Source organism: Sinocyclocheilus anshuiensis, unplaced genomic scaffold (assembly GCF_001515605.1).
Source record: "Sinocyclocheilus anshuiensis isolate Anshui unplaced genomic scaffold, SAMN03320099.WGS_v1.1 scaffold1098, whole genome shotgun sequence".
In the NCBI taxonomy this organism is placed as follows: Eukaryota; Metazoa; Chordata; class Actinopteri; order Cypriniformes; family Cyprinidae; genus Sinocyclocheilus; species Sinocyclocheilus anshuiensis.
The window spans coordinates 199,999-220,488 of record NW_015538053.1 but is presented as its reverse complement, the minus strand read 5'-3'; the positions used below and the strand labels follow the sequence as shown (position 1 = coordinate 220,488).

The 20,490-nt window shown below is 34.5% G+C and overlaps 1 protein-coding gene across 1 annotated transcript in view; it reads left to right on the top strand.

Moving 5' to 3' along the window:
* The first annotated feature begins 5,337 nt into the window (after positions 1 to 5,337).
* The window catches only part of LOC107681937 (histone-lysine N-methyltransferase SMYD3-like), a 157,397-nt gene continuing 142,244 nt past the window's right edge, over positions 5,338 to 20,490 (top strand). The window contains exons 1-3 of the mRNA XM_016478312.1: positions 5,338 to 5,539; positions 5,651 to 5,708; positions 11,690 to 11,826. Of these exons, the coding sequence (XP_016333798.1) occupies positions 5,369 to 5,539; positions 5,651 to 5,708; positions 11,690 to 11,826 (366 nt within the window). The 5' untranslated portion in view covers positions 5,338 to 5,368. The remainder of the gene's footprint in view (positions 5,540 to 5,650; positions 5,709 to 11,689; positions 11,827 to 20,490) is intronic.

The window sequence follows — 20,490 nt, the reverse complement described above, 5'->3', positions numbered from 1 at the left end:
GTGAGTTTATATCACGCAATTCTGACTTTATTTCTCAGAATTGCGAGTTTATATCTCACAATTATGACTTTTTAAGTCGCAATTGCGAGTTTATACTCGCCTGTCAAAATAGTCCATGTATTTGACAGGCTGCCTCATTACTGTGCTATAAATGTAAAATAAATGTATTTAATTTATTGCATATATTTATGTATAATTATATTTACTTGTTTTTCATGAAGACATAACTGAGCGAATGACACTTAATGACAGTTGTCATAAACATGCATAAAACCTCCTTCATATTCATGACATGTGTCATGTCATGATTATGAAGGTGTCATGTCACCCCCCTTCAAGTAAAGGTGTCTTATGCACACCCCTTCAAGTAAAGTGTTACCAAAATTATTGTGAACTCATAATTTTTGTAGAGTAACTTTTGCTGCTGAATTATCCACTAACCTAGTTTATAATAGTATTTTTCTCATAGATTATGATTATATATTTTTTAATTTGTTATTTTTCTTTATAATGAAGTTGTCTATATTTAGTAGATTGTGTGTAACACACAAAGGAGTGATGATCAGGTCAACACACTGAGGTATAGAAATAAAAATAAAAAAATTGCTGGTATCGGATCGTTATCGGTATTGTCCGATACTCAGAACTTTTGGTATCGGATGGGGATCGATTCTGAAAAAATGGTATCGTGCCACCCCAACTTCTTTTAAGATTTCTTTGTTGAAATTAAAAGGAACAATCAGTTCAGAATTGTAAATGTAAGCTTGAATGATTTTTCATAATGTGACCTTGGCTTTGGCAATGCATGATTGTTGTTCTGATAACATCTTTATTTCAGTGTGTTCATCTTTGTTTGTGTCACTGCATTTTTTTTTCTTCATAATGTGATGCAGTTCTTTCTTTCAAAGTTAAATCAGTAGATACCCACAGGCATAGAGGACTGATCATGATAGTGCACAGCTCAGATTCCTCCACTCTTCTGGATCTCATAAGGGTTCTGCTGATCATGGCATGATGTTGATAGCATTCAATAATTTGTTTGTGAATGGCGCTACAGTAGATTGTAGGGGTGTAACAGTTCGGTACATTTTCGAAAAAGCAGGGGGGGAAACTAAACACAAAATTTCTTCTTTTTTTTCTTTTTCATTAAAGGTGCTGTATGTAATGTTTTGAAAAAATACCATAATATGTTTGCAGATATTTAGGAAACATGTTCACATACTTGTTTCTCCAAAAAAACAACAACACTACAGTCAGTTATTTAACTATGAAATGTGCGTTCTATGTCGGAATGTCTGTTTTTGTTTTGGTCTGTGTGATTCCGCCTACTTCCGGTTTACCCAATAGGATTTCAACACCCCGGGTTGCCAGTTGCAGCATATTTCAGCCATAGAAGCCAGCATACAAACTAGATCAGAGATCGCAGATTCTACCCGACATAAAAAGCATCATCATCCATCTGCAAAGCTCAATGACCAGAGATATATTATTAAACACGGATAAATCAACTCATCACCTTACACTGTAAGGCTCGTTGGCTAATATTGTCAGTTGCACTCGTTTATTGTTGCATCTGGCAACCCGCGTGAGCATCAAGTCTTGAGGGGTGGGAGAAACAACGCTCTCCAATATTTTGAATTTAGACTGCAGTACCATATAAAACACTAGCTGTCAATATTACTGCACCTTTAAACTGTGAACAAATTGTGGTTCTGTCTTTAAATATTATTATATTTAACATTTACTTAAGGAATAAAAATCAGCTAATGCTGTAAACTATATAGGGAGTCCTATTACTTGCACATTAGTATTAACAATATTAATGGTTACAATAAATAACAGAACCCAAACTATTAAATGAAATTGGTATTTATTTTTAGATATAGGCTAATAATCAACAATAAAATATAAAATTGTATTTAAACAAATTTTGACAGTTTTTTTACATTTATTTCTAAATCTAATTATTAAATTAGGTTTCTACTCCCATTCTTTTTTAAATATAGGCCTTTACACGGTGGCCTTCATAACTTGTTTTCATGGTAAGATTTTTTAAATGTGTTTGAAAGAATCTCTTATGCTCTCCAAAGCTGCATTTATTTGTTAAAAAATATAGTAAAAGCTAATATTTTTTAAATATTATTTCAATTTAAAATAACTGTTTTCTGTTTTCATATATTTTCAAATGTAATTTATTTCTGTGATGCAAAGCTGAATTTTCAGCATCATTACTCCAGTCAGAAATTATTCTAAAATGCTGATTTGCATATTTAAATGCATTTTAATTTTATGCATTTGATTTTAATGCATCCTTGCTGAATAAGAGTATTCATTTCTTTAAACAAACAAACAAACAAACAATTTTACCTACCCTGAACTATTGTACTGCAAAATTGGGATCATAAAAGAACAGCCTGAAAATATGTGATATGAAAATAATGGCACTAGTATTCATGTTGGCTTGCATAGAATGGACAATATATATATATATATATATATATATATATATATATACAGAGAGAGAGAGAGAGACAGTGAAACAGACGTTATATACTGTAGGAAGGGGTCGGAGGGTCCATTCATACAAAACTCAGGCCTGGACTATAATTTGTGCCTGACAATCTTCAGTTTCTTTGAGGAGATTGACACAAAAAATTCCTCCAAAGTGATTTGTCAAGGGCCTGTTCAAAAATCACACCACCTCCAGACACCAGTGTGGCAGGAAGATGAATCTGGTGATATTTCGTACAAAACCTCCCTGTGATTATGTTCACTTAGGAAGGAGCAATATAGATAAGGATGGAGGGAGAGAGAGACATGCAATTTTTAAGTGTTTTGATCATTAGTATCCATGGGAAACATCACAACATATGCAGGACTGAAAAGGTTATGAATCGTTTGAATTCAATGCATTTATTAAGTTATCGCTTGCTTCCTCCATGCATTTTGTTTGTTTAGTAGAAATGTGTTTAAAAAGATCTGTTTTAAAAATGAACTCTTGACTAACTTGACTAAATCAAACAGTCACAATAAACAAAACTGTAACAAATGAAGCTGAGACATAACCATGCACGCACTAAGTGTGTAATATGCATGACTCTATGCATGTTTAAACACAACATTAGCTCAATAAACAAATTTTTAAAGAGACAATTTGGCATTTTATAGCGATACCTTGACCTTTTGTGTTTGTGCATCTGATCTCTTCATGTTAACCACATTCCTAACTTCAAGCTCACATGTTATAGACTAAGCCCCAAAGCAAAGGTGGTCATTAGACATATACTTTAAAGCAAGGGGTGTTTAGTCAGGGCAGGAATGCTTTATTATAAGCCTTGTAAATCAAACCAGACTTTCTCCTCTTCAGCCTGAGGATGTATTTTCTTGAGAAATACACAATTTCAATTTTTTTTGTAAATTGAAATTTACAAAAAACCACAAAACCAGTCATAAGGGTCAATTTTTCGAAATTGAGATTTATATGTAATCTGAAAGCTGAATAAATAAGCTTTCTATTGATGTATTGTTTGTTAGGATAGGACAATATTTGGCCGAGATACAACTATTTGAAAATCTGAAATCTGGGGGTGCAAAAAAATCAAAATATTGAAAAAAAAATTGCCTTTAAAGTTGTCCAAATGAAGTTCTTAGCAATGCATATTCCTAATCAAAAATTAAGTTTTGATATATTTACGGTAGGAAATTTACAAAATATCTTCACGGAACATGATCTTTACTTAATATCCTAATGATTTTTGGCATAAAAGAAAAATCAATAATTTTGACTCATACAATGTATTTTTGGCTATTGCTAAAAATATACCCAAGCGACTTAAGACTGGTTTTGTGGTCCAGGGTCACAAATGCTTAAAGTGATATACACTCACATGAGATGAATATTCCAGTCATATTAGCAACCTAGATAAAGCGATTTATTTTATTTATATATTTTATTTTATTTTATTTTATTTTTTGTGCATGATGCCTTGCAATGTAAAAGCAGCCTAATAGAGCTGTTTATACTATTAAATAATCAATGTTCATGACAGAGAACTGCTTTTAATTTATTTTCGTATTACTAATTTAGTTTTTCATTACTGACTGTTTACTAGAATAATTACTTGTGCATTGTTCACTTAATTAAAAAAATATTCAAACAGCTACATACCATTGTTTTAAATTATTTTTTAGTATTTTTATTAATATTTCACTTTTTAGATAGCATTCAATAGCACATTGTTTGTAATAGAACAATGATGTGGTATAGAAATTGTGTTCAGAAATCATGATTTCACACATAAAACATGAAATAAGTTTTGCATTTAAAATACATAATATTAAACCGAAACATCTTAAATCAGTGACCTACTTCATTGCATTAAGTTTGTGCTATTAATATCAAATGTACAGAATGGAAAACTATAGAGTGAAATTCAGATATTTAAATTTTATGCCTGTATCCTGTGGAATTTAATACAGTCGTTCTGCTTTATGTGGAATTTGACTGTCCATCAAAACTCTGTATAATAATGTCATTAAAATTTTCCAGGTTTTTTTTTTTTTTTTGAGCCGGCAGTTATTGGAAACTCTTGCATGAGGTCCAGTGTGACTTTCCATCAGAAGTATTTGGTGCTTGGAGCCATACACCTGTGAAACACATTCACATTCAGAGGATTCTCCTGTAGTTCTGTCTTTTAACCCTGTAAAGCCTGACATATGAAATATCGAGGAGAAAAAATATGAGCAAAAATTTGGTGCAGTTGCTTATATTTATATGGCCATGTAAATCTTTTTTTTTTATAGAGATTTTTATAACACTATAAACCAAAAATGTATAGTTCTCAAATCTCATTGCTCAAAATCTGGATTTTGCAGCCAATAACTTATTAAATATTGTTCTGTTCCTCATACAAAGCTGTCGTAAAACTTCAGAAGAGTCATTTTAGCTACTTCTAGGACTGTGTCCTTCCTCATTCACGTTTATTCTGTTTAAAAGAGCAGCGTGAACGTTCTGCTAAACACAGGAGAAAGAAAGCCATGCAGATTTGAAAATGAAGTGAGGTGTAAATCATGACAGAATTCATTTTTTGGGTGAAATATCCCTTTAATGTGTCTGTCACATGCTCTGCAGAAGTCTTTGCAGTTCAAGAACATCCAGTCTCTCAAAGCTAGACGCCACGCTGCTTTCAAATAGCAAAGCTGTCACTGTCAAGCCAGTGCTGTTCTCTCCAGGCACTCATGGTTGTCAAGTTTGTCTTTGTCTTTTTTTAATTGTAGGGCGGCCTTTCATCATAATTCCCTCAAAAGGGAGAACACACACAGAAAGCATGTGATCTGAGCACTGATAGAAGATGTGTAACTTCATCATATGTATTTGTTTGTGAAATCTCTTTTATTTATTGTCTTCTTTATCCTCATCTTCACCTTTCAGAAGCAAGCATGGCCCGATCACAAGAGGGAATGCAAATGCCTCAAGCGTCTCCAGCCAAGGATCCCCACCGACTCCGTCCGCCTGCTTACGAGGACCATCTTCAAACTGGTATGTGACATCAGAACCCCTGCTGTATCAGGACCACTTCAGACCCGTTCAAAGAGTGTTTCGCCTTTAAAACTGCCACAGGGCTGTTACACCTATTCTGTCTCTTTCCAGCTCAGCCAAACAGAAAGTGACCAAGAGGAGCTATACTCGATAGCTGAACACCAGTCACGTAAGTTTATGTTTGATTGTATTGCAGTGCACTGACACAAGGCAAACGTCTGTTGCTATATTGTATTTTTCATGACTGGAATGCTGTGCTGACCAATTAGCATCCAGGTCTGGATTTGATTTATAAAACCATATACAATGTTGTTTGTAAATGCCTTAGAGAAAATGGGATTTTGATAATACAGCCTGAAAATAAATAAATAAATCAATCTTTGCACTGATCAGGGAGGAGACAAATTCTGAAAACATATTTTATTGAATAAAAAAAAGAAATAAATGAATCAAAGTAAAGTAAAAAATAAATAAAAAACAGAACATTTTAAATGTTCTGAAAAAAGTAAAACATCTTTAAAAACAACGTCTTAAAAAATATCTTAATGGTGAAAAAACATCCTAAAAAAGAAATAAATGAATTAAAATAAAATAAAATGAATGAATGAAAAAAATCAGAACATTGTAAATGTTCTAAATTTTTTTAAAACATCTTAAAAAACAACATTTTAAAAATATCTTAATGTTGAAAAAATATCCTAATAAATTGAAATAAATGAATTAAAATAAAATAAAAAATGAATTAAAAAAAATCTGAACATTGTAAATGTAAATTGTAAGAGTTTTTCTGCAAGGAAATACAATAACTACTTATAAACCATCTCTAAACTGTGTTCTAATTCACTGTAATATATATATATATATATATATATATATATATATATAAAAAATGTTGTAAGTTGTAAATAAAACAAAGATTATTGGAATATATTTTACAAGACAATACTATGTTAGTCTTTGTACTTCAAAATTTCACGTTTAATTTAATTGTTTGTGAAAGCAAGTGATTTTTTTAAAGTGTTGGTCTGTTGTGTACAAACCTTGATTTGTAAAGCTATAAAGGTGCTAAATAAGACCCAATAAAATCTTTAATAAAAGAAACCTGAGCCAAATTTAATCCAGTAATCAGGCATCACTCCTGACTTTCATGTGTATTTATTGCCAATATTATGTACTCCAAAATAATTTCTGGTCTGCACTGGTAATTTCATGTTACTTCAATTTAATAATACCAAGAAATTATAAGGATTTATGCCGATATTGTCCATAACCCCACTTTTGAAAGTTGTCTTTCAGGCATCATAGAAATGGACAATGTCTATTGTCGTTTCAAAAACCTGACTTTTTTCCTTTAAAAAAAAAAAAAAAAAGATATACGGAATAAATGGCTTGTTAATGGATGGCAGTAAAAAGCACTAACTTATCCTGTGAGGTTGAAAAATTTGATTTCCTATGATGGAAGGTGAATAAATGTCAGATCCTGGCAGGAGTTTATTGTACCATTATGAATTTTCCTTTCTTTCTTGGGTCGGACCCTCTGTGAAACCTGCCCCGCGGCCCCCGGCTTTTCAAAAGTAATTGCCTATTTTGTGACAAAGAGCCTTGGACTTCTTTTTGGCCCCACTCTTTTCTATTCAGTCATAAGTAATGTGCAGCCATTAGAGAGGTAATCCTGCTGATGGTCCTTATGGAAGCAGTCAGCACCCTATCTGAACTTGTGCTTTCTCATCACACTAACGGCCTTATGAGATGCCACTCGCTCTCACCTCAAAATCAAGGTCACATCAGCTCTTGTATTATTTCAGGAAATCCATCAGCTCCTCATTTTTGCGGCTGTGCTGATTTACGTCGAGATTCATATGTAGACCTGTTCCTTTAGACAAACAGAAGAACATTTCACTTGATCGCTTTCCTTCATGTGTCTGAGTGATTTGAGTTGGTGGCCGACCAGTGGGTTTTTTCAGTGGCTGATATAGAATTTAATCCTTTTATGCTGTATTTTACAGTTTAACGGTAGCAAATGAGACATGCAAACTTGTAGAAATTAAAGGAATCATTCATCCAAAAATTGACCAAATAGGTTTTTACGTCTATTATAAGTGGTCGTGAGACATTAATGAGACATTAAATCATTACTTATTGTATGTTCCCATTTAAATTATGAATTTGCGTTTTCATTGCACATTCAAGAGAATGAAATCACCACTTCCAGGGCAAATTATGGTTAAATAGAAATGAACGTTGTAGCCACTGTGGATCTTTATTAAATACAATCATTTATTTGCTGTTTAGAGCATGTTAGAGAGACAATTTATTCAGAAAATGCGTTTCCATTGTAGCATACACCTCCGTTCAAAAATTTAGAGTTGGTATGTTTTATAAATGTTTTTGAAATAAGGCTGTAATGCTCACCAAGGCTGCATTAATTAGAGCAAAATACAGTCAAAACAGTTATGTTGTGAAATATAGAAATATAGTTATTTTAAATTGTAGTAAAATTCTACGATGTATTTTATTCCTGTGATTGCAAAGCTGGATCACTTTTCACATGATTCTTCAGAAATCATTCTAATATGCTGATTTGGTGTTTAAGAAACGTCTTATTATTATCGATGTTGAAAACAGTTGTGCTGCTTAATAGTTTTGTAATGCATTTTTTTTTAGGATTCTTTGATGAATAGAAATGACAAGAATTAAAAGAACTGCATTTATTTGAAATAGAAATCTTTTGAAATAGAAAACATTTATAAGTCTATATTGTCACTTTTGATCAATTAAATGTATCCGTGCTGGATAAAAGTATTAATTTATTAATACTTAATACCTAATAAAAAAAAAAACATTTACTAACCTTAAACTTTTGAATAAAAAATGTATCCACCTCAGACAGACTTATATTTGTTTTATGTTCTTTTGGGAAGTTCTATTTGCATATTAATTTTCCATTCAGCATTTTTATGTGATATGCCAAAAAATGCATAAAAATAGATGTATGGAAACCCAGGTAAACACATCAAACCTGGCTTAACGTCTCGATGCTGCACTTTTGAATTAAATGCAAGTGCAAATCAGATTTGAGACCTATTTCAAAAGCAAACATTTTTGGCGAATAACTGCATTTCTTCACACAAAGCATAATATGGCTTCAGAAACCTTATGTGCATTTTTGGAGCTCAACAGCCCTAGTCACCATTCATATTCATTGTACGGAAAAGAGCAGATTCTATATTGCAAAATAGCTCCTTTTTTGTTTCAGAGAAGTGTCTGGAACAACATAAAGATGCGTAAATGGTCACAAAATCTTCATTTTGGGGCGAACTATCCCTTTAAAGAGACCAACACCTGCTTCAGGCTCATAATTCTACACACATTCAACCTCTCATGCTCCTGAGAAGTGGGAAGTGTGCGGATCCGTCTGCCATCCAGCATGTTATTTTCTTCTCAGGAGAGGTTTCAGACCCCACCGGCGCTCATTTACTGCCTGCTATTTGTTCATTTTAACAATCGACAATCTATGTATAACTTTTAGAAATAAATCATGACTACCCAGTGAACAGATTTGAATCATTTCAGTTTGATCAGCTAGCCTAAGCACTGTGATTTTGTTCAGTTTTGGGGAGATACAATTTTCAAGGAGATGATAAAAGGCACCACACGTGGTGAAGACGTATCAGATTTATGTGTTGAATCTGCAGAGTTGTACTACTGCGTGTGTCTGTGTTTATGATGCTGAATGTGTGTGTGTATGAGCGAGAGATGCGAGCTGTGAGCTGTAGCCGTGGGTCAAGCGTTCGCTCTGTCTGCCGCAGCAGCAGTGAACACACTGAACTTCATTGATGGTGCGTTTGGAGATAATGGATCAGAGCAGGAAGGTTAATGAAAAGGCCCATATGTTTGGCAAAGCCGACATAAATCACACATCCAGAGTTATACTTCCAAATACACGCTTTAATGCTACAATCAGACCTCTTTCTTTTCAGGTATACTCTAAAAACCCCACTTTCAGACATCCATTTTACTGGTACAGCCAGAAAATATGAAGCTGTCTGAATACACACTCAAAAACCGCCCTAATGAGAGATGCAAAACTGCTTTTTGATTTGTCTTCATTGGCTAAAGACACACCAACAGGTGAAAACAAACACACACAAACCTTTTATTCTCCTCTGGTTTCTTATTGTGCGTTTTGGCTCTTTTGTGCTTCATCCTCGTTGATCATCATTAGTCTTTTTCACAGCTTGTGTTGGTCCAGCTCAGTGTTGTTGTTTTATATGCCACTGTCACCAATAGTGTAGTATGTGAACTTTTTAATGTAAATTAGGTTTAATTCTGTTTTTGTTTTTCTAGTCTTGACATTATTTATTACTGTACCCAGTGTAATTTATGAACCGCTACAAGAATGATGCATTTTCATTGAAAATAACCTTTAAATACCCAAGTTTTGCAGGTGGAACTTTGGGACTATCATCTAGTCTAGTCTTTTGGACATGGTTATCATTATAGATATACAATACCATACAATATTATTGCCATATTCATGTATGTTCCACATTTATAACAATCAGTCCAAAACAGAGCTAATGTAAAGGAAACCAGGCTGATTGCATCAGAGACGGCAGAGAGAGCAGAGACTCCCATTGCATTTTCAGTGAATTATTAATTCCAGGGTGTTTCGCTTTAAAACACGAGCTCTGTCATCTCTTGTGATTGTCTCTGAAGAGCGCGAGCCCTCACGCGTCGCGCTGTGTGAAATACAAACTGAACAGAACAGAACGTCTTAATGTGTTAAACAAGATAAATGGTGTATGCTTAATTTCATAAAGTGTGCGATTAATCGCGATTAACCCTTTCTCTGTGATTTATATAAATATGTGATATATCTATGTATATCTGTGATTATTACATATATATTAGTTTTAGTAATTTTAGTACTTCATCTTTAACTGCTTTATTTCAGTTAATGATTCAGAATGAATGGTTTTTAGTAGTTTGATTTAATTAACAATGATAACACTGATTCCGACACACTTCAAACCCAGGAATACAGTGTTTTCTGAGTGTGTAGTACCATGTTTTTGAACATTTACAAAGATAATACCATGTTTTTGAACATGCCATGTTTGTTTGTTTTTTAGATATGTACCATGTCAGTACTGTTTTTAGACGTACTGTACTGTATCACTACAATGACTATGACTTTGAATACTATGTCTTTAGTCAAGTACCATGGTAATACCCAGGGTATTTTACCCATTAGGCAAAGGTAGGTGACCGCCTTGGGTGCATCTGAAGCTGTAATTAAGTATTGAGAAACAGTGTGTATTATATGTTTATAATTGTTTTAAATGCCGCTTACTCATTTATGAGAAGGAACCAAGTAGAGTACACATACGCAGTTTTTTGGTTGATATAATCCTTAGGTGTGTACATGTATAATTGCCTTTTCATTATTTTTTTCAGTTTTATTTAAATTTGTAGTTAAAAAAATTGATTTTAAAGTTTAGAATTAGACAGCGTTTGCACACAGGCTTACGCTGGTAACTCATCAGTGGACTTTCGTCGTCAATATAGGCTATATTTTTTCACACTTTTCTCATTCTCACTAATTCAAGGTTTTATATAAATGAATCTCTGAATGGAACCAACTGTCTTCAGAAAAGTTTCGATGGCATTTTCATTTTATCTGATAAAGTAGCGTTTATGAGAGGAGCTCTGCTTTGTTTACAGCCGTTACCAGGGAAACCGCTATATTTCTGACGTTCCAAAAGCGCCTCCTACTGGCAGAGAATGAATGTTCATTTTCAATAATCCAGTCTGTAGTTTTTGTTCAGACCAATGCGAAAATCCACCCACATAACCCCGTTTTAGTACCTTGTTTGTATTGTTTTTTATACATATATCATGTTAATACTATTTCATGTTATATCATGTTAATACTATATTTTTGCTCATGTACTATGGTAATACTATGATTTAATAAGAAAGTAATATGCTTTTGGAAACTTATCTTTAAAACTCAATGCTTTTAGTATAGCATAATGTTTTATGTTTTTGTTTCTAACAAAACAAAAAAGTTTTTGCTCGTTAGCAGGAGCATTCATATGTATCGCTGTTGTCAAATGTTGAAAGCGCTGTGTTCTGTGTGTGTAGATCTAGCAGACATGAGCGAGGAGAAGAAAGAGGGCTTGGGGCACCTCTGCACGACGCTGCAGGTTTATCTCGGAGAGGAGAACGGCGATCTGTCTCAGCTTCCGCCCGGCCTCGACCCCATCAGCCTCCTCGCCAGAGTAAGTGTCCTTTCATTGTCATCTCCGGCAGTCGGCAGGGGTCGCGCTGTCAGATCTCACGCAGCGTTGCTAATGGTGTCAGCATGCCACGTCGAGCCTCGGTTATCTCTGTTATCTCGGTTATCGTCCCATCCTCACATCACCTGCTGTAAACCCATGCTGCTATTTTTTTGTCTTTTCTCCTTCAAACAAGGAACAAGTTGTTCGTAGAAGCTAAATTAAGCCATTTCTTGTTCAAGGTTGAATTTTATTTTAAGTTTCAGAAAATAGTCCTAAAAGATTCAGTGGAATCGAACCAGATCCAGAATCACTTAATTCCTGACAGTTTGCCTCCAAAAAGGCCCGTTCCATAATTTTCTGCCGTTTTCTTCGTGGACGCCTGAGGTGCATGCTAACGTACTAGTTTATTTACAGATGTGTCAGTGAGATCGCTTGTTTGGATTCCTGTGAGAGTAGATTTTATTTGCTTGTTTACCGACCATCACTCTGTACTGTAATTGTGAACACGTTGAGTGAAAGATGCGTTTCAGGGTGAACATGGTCATCTTCTCTTCAGGATTGCATGTAAACACAGAAGGGGTTGCGCATCTGGCCTGGGACAAACGAATGCCTGTTGCATGTGAACACAAACACCTGTTTTATATGAGAGACAGCCAGCAGCCATCTTTCTCTTATAAAGCATCAAAGACCCAAATGTGGATCTGATGAGCATTTCTAATCCAACACTAAACACCACAGCAGGGCAAATCTCGGGTTATGTAAAACACGCACAGATGCTCGAATTGAGAGCGTCCAATGCACTTTTGCATTTGTTGACCTCGATTTGCAAGTACTTTTTTTGGCAATCATACTGTAACATATTGTTTAGATCCCACAGTCATTGAAATCCTGGAAATATCAGTTATTAAATTGCATTTTCCTGGAAAAGTCGTGTCATTTTTTATTTTTTTTTACTCTAAAATATTTTATCCACTATATATTGTTCTTTTTTTTCACTTGTACTTGCTTTCAAGCCATAATGATGTTTGATTTGTGAGTGAGTCATTCTGTTGAGTTGGTTCTTTTGAATAACTGGTTAATCAGTGTCAATTATTCATTAGCTAATGAATCAAAATAATCCAGTATTCACAAATGACTGGAAAGATCACAGAAAATGTTGGGTTAATTTGTTGTATTTGTGTCATTCTATAGCTGGAGGTGTTTGTATGTATTTGTATTTTTTTTCCACCTTTGTTGCTTCTAGATGTGCATTAGAGAGATAAGTAAATACAGAATCTCGCCTATTTAACAAAAAAATTGTGTTTTTAGCTACTTGAGAGTGTTTTTCCCCCTGACAGTGTGTTCTGAACATCTTTTTGAAAAGAGGGAGATGTAAAGTAGATTAGAGAGTGCAAATTAAAATGTAGATGAACTGCACCAAATGCAGTTATTTCTTGTAGTCCACAATCAATAGTTTATTAAATTAATAGTTTACAAATATCTTTTTAAGTAAACTTTTCTCATATTCTCATATTTTTAACCTGTACATTAAAGTGTACATTTTCATTGCTATGGCTTGTCACTATTTCTTTTACCTACACAAAAGTGTGTTTGTGCTACTAATAGAGTATGTGATGAACAGTATATTCAGTTCCACCAGCATTTCATTGGACTTTTTCTGATATTTGCAGCCTTAATGACTGAATGTGCTGTTAACTAAAAAAAAATGTGGCGGTATTTGCTGCATTTTAGTGTTGTTTTGCAGTGAAAATCCTGATGTACTTGCTTAAGTTATGTTAGTGACAGTAAGGGTACAATTACCTTTTTTTCAGAAATAAATGTGAAAATAAGACAAAATGCACAGTGCCACAAATAATGCAGAGTTTGCCCGATTTTGTGTTGAATTCTGCATTTGTAAATTGGCAAAGTCCCGGAGGGACTTTATATTTGCCGACCAGAGGAGAATTGTTCTCCCAATTGGGTACTTTGGTTTCTTTTCTTCACTGTTTTCAAGGAGTTTTTCCCTTTTCCACTGTTGATCTTTGATGGCTTTTGCTGGTTTTAACAAAATGCTGCAACAATTAAGCTACAGTGAAATAATTGAATTTGTTGTACAATGGCTGCAGAAAGTATTTAGACATTAAAACTGTATGAAAGTATTGCATTAGATGGAAAAACTGTGACATATGAGCTCAGATTTTGTTGCATTGTTAAAATTTTATCAGAATTATTTAGGAAAAACTCTTTTGGGTCCAATGTATTGCTTTGCACTCAAATCATTACCTCTAGAATCCCTCAAGGAGAATTTCTTGTGGTAAAATCTATGGAATTTAATGAGCGGTTTATCAGTCTGTATCTCATGCAAGTCATTTATTGAATAGAGACTGAAGATTGAAAAGCATGTCAGAACTGAGTTGATGGATTGAGTTGTGACATTTTCTGTCAGACATATGAGGTAAAGAAACATCAGTATGGCTGTGATGGAAAGGAAATGCACCGGGACTCGCATATGAATCTTGTTGCCATAATGTGAATATCTCTCTTATTCAGTAATCATCATTCTCAGCATCTCTGCTCTAGATTTTGTCATGTAGACCTGCAGGTGGCAACAGGCTGATACGGGTCTGACCCAGATGCACGACGTGAACCGCTGCTCCACATAACACACCTCAAGGAAACGACACAGTTACTAGCTAAAGAGATTAAGTTTACTGTTTGATTAGAACAGTCTTATACACTGCCATTCAAAAGTTTAGGATCAGTACGCTTTTTAATGTTTTTTAAAAAAGTCTCTTATGCTCATCAAGGCTGCATTTTTTTCTTATCAGAAAATAAAGTAAAAACTGTAATATTGTGAAATATTATTACAATTTAATATAACTTTTCTATTAGGGATGTAACGATTACCGTTTTGATGATAAATCATGATCAAATTCCCCACGGTTAGTATTACCGTTTCATCTTTTAATTATCATTAAAACCGTATTAGATTACTGCGATTTGAACAACTCGTGATTAAAATATAATTTATTTCTGTGATGCAAAGCTGAATTTTCATCAGCCATTACTGCAGTCTTCAGTGTCACACGATCCTTCAGAAATCACTCTAATATCGATTTATTATCAGTGCTGGAGTGCTGTGTGCTGCTTAATATTTTTTTGAAACGGTGATACTTTTTTCAGTATTCCTTGATGAATAAAAAGTTAAAAAGAACAGCATTTATTCAAAATAAAAAAGTCTTTACTATCCCTTTTTATCAGTTTAACACATACTTGCTGAATAAAAGTATTAATTTCTTTAAAAAAAGAAAAAGAAAAAAACAATTACTTACCCCAAACTTTTGAACGGTAGTGTATATTGTTGCAAAAAAATTCTAAAAGATTTTTAAAATATGTCTATATATTTTTTGTTATTTTTATTATTTTAATTTTTTTTTTTATTTTGATTGAACTAAATTAAAATGAGAAAGGTTTCTTTGTCAACTACATCAAAATAAAATAAATTCAAGTTTTTTTTAATTATGTATTTTTATTTATTTAATTTGATGAGAATGAAAATGAGGCTGTGAAGGCTAGACATACAGTACATTCAGTTTATGACGGAATGGTAAAACACACCTGTTGTGATTTTTTTGTAGGCAGAATCCATTAATGCAATTATTAGTGAATGAAACCCGAAGTATTTTATCCTTGAGCACTTTACATGCATTACCTTTTACGATGGGTCATACTTGTTGATCTGGTAAACTTTTGTCTTTCCCTCTCACACATTCTCTCATTCTTCCATGCTTCATTAATGAGATGCAGTTAAATCCTGGATGAATATTTCAGTTTAGGTGTGGGTGGAAAACAAATGTGCAGACACAGGAAGAAGTGTGCTGGTTTTGACCCTGACTGCTGATAAATCTCTCTGTTCTGCATGAACTCCGCTCGTGAGAGTCGGCTCTTGGCCCGGCACTTCGTCTTTAACATTACAAACATGTTCAGCCGCATTAAACCAACACCCTGCCCATCGCCGAATCAATTAATCAGCGTGAAAACAAGCATCCGTGGCCCAAAAATGATTTCCATTTCAAATCAGACCGATATTCTGTGCCATTTGCTGAAACTAATTCCCTTATAATATTCAAAATGTATCCCTTACATGCAGTGGAAGTTCCTCGGGGGAATTTGGAATGTTTGTTGGCAGTGTAATTAATTAATTTATTCATATTAAGCAGGAATTACCCACGAACTGGAGTAGGTAGGAGGCAAAAACTCCAATTACAATAATCAAACTGAGTGAGGGACGTGTCGGAACATGTGAATTTAGATTAAAATCCAGATCTGGAGGGACATTCATTCATGCCATTCACATTCCAGAACTGAAGTGATTGTAACTGAAGTTGTAAGAGAATGCTAATGTTATTGTCCAGGGCTTTAGTGAATACAGTATTAGCTTCTGTTACTTTTTGCATATGTGTGTTATGAACTCAAAAGGGAGCTTTTCTGTGAAGCAAGTTTTTATAGTCAGACTGAACAGTTCTGATTTACTGAGCTGATGGGTTTTAAATATTCCTTAAGAAAGTGATTTGTGTCACAGCGATCTGTTAACAGCTTTATAATGAGAACTAGCTATAGTCCTATTTATAGCCGTTTTGTTGTCTGATTATTGATGCTTGCTCATTAAAGCAGCACTATGTAACTTTTTCTGTGTTCAAAATTTGCAAATTGTATATAATGAGCGAGTACATCATGAATTAATCTTCCAAACCGCGTTTTTGTCTTATTCCGAATCACTACGGTACACTTATAATAAGTACTTATATTTGGACTATTGTAGCCTGGTCGGGTCGTCACCGCTGCGGAGTCAAATCCAAAGAGATATTCTTTATAAAAGTTAAGAGTCAGCCACACCTACCTAAAACGGCTCGTTCTAACACGCCCCCACATATCTACCTCACTATGTGGGAAGATTTGCATAATGCCACCCAAATGTTCACGCAAAGAAAGAAGGCGTAACTTTTATTTGCAAAAAATCTTCACCTTTCCTCCTCAGTTTCACCCTGAGAGTCATATATGGATTAAGAGCAAAGGAAAGATGATTTGTTAGATGACATCTCTCCTCTGTCAGTGCTCTACAGACGCTGTCATTGAACATATGTTTCATTTCTGACTTTAAAGGAGCAGAGGTCAGAGGTCACACTGACAGGGCTCTGGGTGGTCTGGCCCTGGCACTTAATAAAAGAACCACATCGTTACTGTCATCTTCTATGCTTTTTCATAGCACCCACCAGTGACTCCAGGGTAATGTATGGATGTATGATTGTTTTCTGTCAGTCTGACTGTCATTTCACTTCAGGCTCTTTAGCTTTAAGCTCCATTGTTGGACAAATGTTGAAGTCATGCTGAAAATCCGTCTGTCTCTCAGTTTATTTCTCGTTAGATTAGTCTTGCAAAACATAAAGACAAAAACCTGGAAACCTTTATGATAACATGACAGATGGTTTATATACAGCTCTGAGTCTGCAGACGGAGACTAAACCATGAGTATCCAGAAAGTTTAATCATTACATTGCTGGGAACATTAAGGTCATTTTGCGCTCCAACCTCAGACAGTATTAAGAGATTTACTACTGTTTCCATGGTCCATCCATCCATCCATCCATCCATCGACTTATGATACACATTAATAAAATCAACATTAAGACTGAATTACACAGACTGCACCAACAGGGGGCAGCATGCTCTTAAATATATCTTATATATACAGTTTGCACATAAACAATTGCATATACCATTTGTTTTGTATGTTGGAACTCTTGGCCTTGAATGAAGGAACATAACTGCCTTTGTGTCCTCTGGCTATTGCTGGCACACTGGAGGTCCTGCTTCACAGTACACGGTGAATAGAGTAGTAAAGCCTCTTACTTTGACGTGTAAAGTGTGCGTGTTGGTGTCTGCATGTGTCTATTTTTCACATGTACATTCTTTGCAAGTGCTTGTTCAGGAATTGTCCATTGGAGTGTGATTGTATGTGTTAATTGAGAGTTTGTGTGTTTGTGGGAGCCACAAGGATACCTGAAATTAGCTAGCTACATTAGGACCAGCCAACAGTTCCCTTGAGGAGAACAGCTTAATAGACAAACTAAATTATGTATAAATGCTTAAAGGTTTGTCCTAAAGGAGTAGTTCGCCCAAAATAATGACAATTTACTCACCCTTAGGCCACCCAAGATGCAGATGAGTTTGTTTCTTCATCAGAACAGATTTGGAGAAATGTAGCATTATCACTTGCTCACCAATGGATCCTCTGCAGTGAATGGGTGCCGTCAGAATGAGAGTCCAAACAGCTGATAAAGACATCACAATAATCCACAGGTAATCGACATGGCTCTAGACAATCAGTTAATGTCTTATGAAGTGAAAAGTTGAGTGTTTGTAAGAAACAAATGCATCAAGGCGTTTTAATTTAAAATAGTTTTTTTTTCCTTGCCAAAATACGAGTTCATAATCCGTATCCACTTCCTCTGGTGAAAAAGTCCTTCCTGTTTTGGACTGTTTTCACTTCTAAACAGTGCTTGATCTATGCATATTTCTCTCCTGATTCAGACAAGATGACTTATTCACTGGAGAAAGCAATATTATGGATAGATATTCTTGCTGAAAGCAACGGTTTGAGGTTAAAAATGTCTTAATGATGAATTTGTTGCACTCAACTTTTCACTTCACAAGATGTTAATTGATGGACTGGAGTGGTGTGGATTACTTGTGGATTATTGTGATGTTTTTATCAGCTGTTTGGACTCTCATTCTGACGGCACCCATTCACTGCAGATGATCCATTGGTGAGCAAGTGATGTAATGCTGAATTTCTCCAACTTTGTTCTGATGAAGAAACTCATTTACATCTTGGATGGCCTGAGGGTGAGGCAATTTTCAGCAAATTTTCATTTGTGGGTGAACTATTCTTTTAAGGTTAGGTTGAGGAGACAGAAAATAGCATTAGCTCAGAATAAAACAGTAGAAGTCAATGGAAAGTCCACATCACGATAGGAAAACAAATGTATGCATGTGTGTGATGGGCTTCAGTCTGGAGGAGGATGTGGGTTATTGGAAGGAGAGCCAGTAAAATGCCCCATTACTATTCTGAGCACTGTGTGTGTGTGCATCAGTGCCTTTCAAGGAGGCTGACACACGCCTGGTAATGCGAAACACATTTTAAAATGGGATATTCAAAAACTGTCCAACTGTTCCTCCTATATAATCTCAGATTATGGATCCTGGACTTTATTGCAAATATTTACCATCAACAAATTGTGGCCAAGTGCATCGATTTTAATTTGCCATGAAAATTGGTGCATTTTTGTTTACATCAACAGCACCATATAACATTAACAAAAGGGCAAAGATCGACAATCATATCCAAAAGTATCTTTCTCTAATGTACTCTAAGTCAGTCTGAGTTTCATTTACAGCTTCCTTTTCCACCCTATACTCAATCAGCTGCTGTATCCCGCTGATATGGAGCAATAAGCAGCAGTTATTGAGCTATGACAGAGTTTAATTGTGTCCTCCTGCAGCAGACACACTCTACAGGCTCTACAGATGCATCACCTCTCTGAGACGCCCACTCTATTCCTCATCCTGACCGGACCGTAACCCTGCAATACACACCAGAGAGGTATTGTGCTGCATCTCCAACAATCACCTTCTTCCCACTGCAGGGAAAGATAGAAATGGAGAGAGACAAACATTCATTCACGTGCAAGACAGTCTTCCGAGACCCTTGGGAATGGTGCACAAGCCTTAAAGGCAATATGAATTCAGAATTTACTTTGCAAATAAATGTGCCAGGTTGCCTTATTGTGCATGATTTTATTTTTTTTATGCTATTGTTGCTTTTGTAGCTTACCTTGCTTTTTAAATGCCTTATATATTTTTTTATCCATATTGTTTTTAGATATATATGCCAGGCTGATAAGTTAATATAGCATACATTTTATTTGCTATTATTAAATGGTATTTAATGTATCTTAGATATCGGTATTGGCTATATTGAAAACACTTGGAGATTTGTCATATTATGGAAGTTAAATGGTTGTTAAATTCCATTTCATGTCTTTAAAGTCTTTTTCTTACCTTTTAGATTTTTTTTAACTTATGTATTCAGTAAATAACACAGTTGGTTGATGTTCAGACCCAGATTTAAACTAACCACTAAGATTTTTGTCACAATGTAATGTTTTTGTAACACATTAGAATAAGATTCTATTTGCTCAAATTAGTTCATGCAGTTAATTAATGCAATGAACAATTGTTTGCAGGTTTTATTGTTCTGTGTTAAAGTTCTGCATGTAATACATTTTTAGCATTTCAAGTTGTATTAATAAACATTAATGTATTTTGAACGGACATAAAAAAAAACAATGAAAAATATTTACACAAACATTTTCAAAAGTGTGAGGTCAGTATTTTGTATTATTATTTTTATAAGTCTTTTATGCTCACCAAGGCAGCATTTATTTGATAAAAAATTCAATAGAAACTGTAATGTTGTTAATTATTGTTACAATTCAAAATAACTGTATTCTACTGTAATATATTTTAAAATGTAATTTATTCCTGTAATGCAAAGCTTCATTTTCATCAGCCTTTACTCCAATCTTCAATGTCACACAAACATTTCTTCTTATTATTATTATT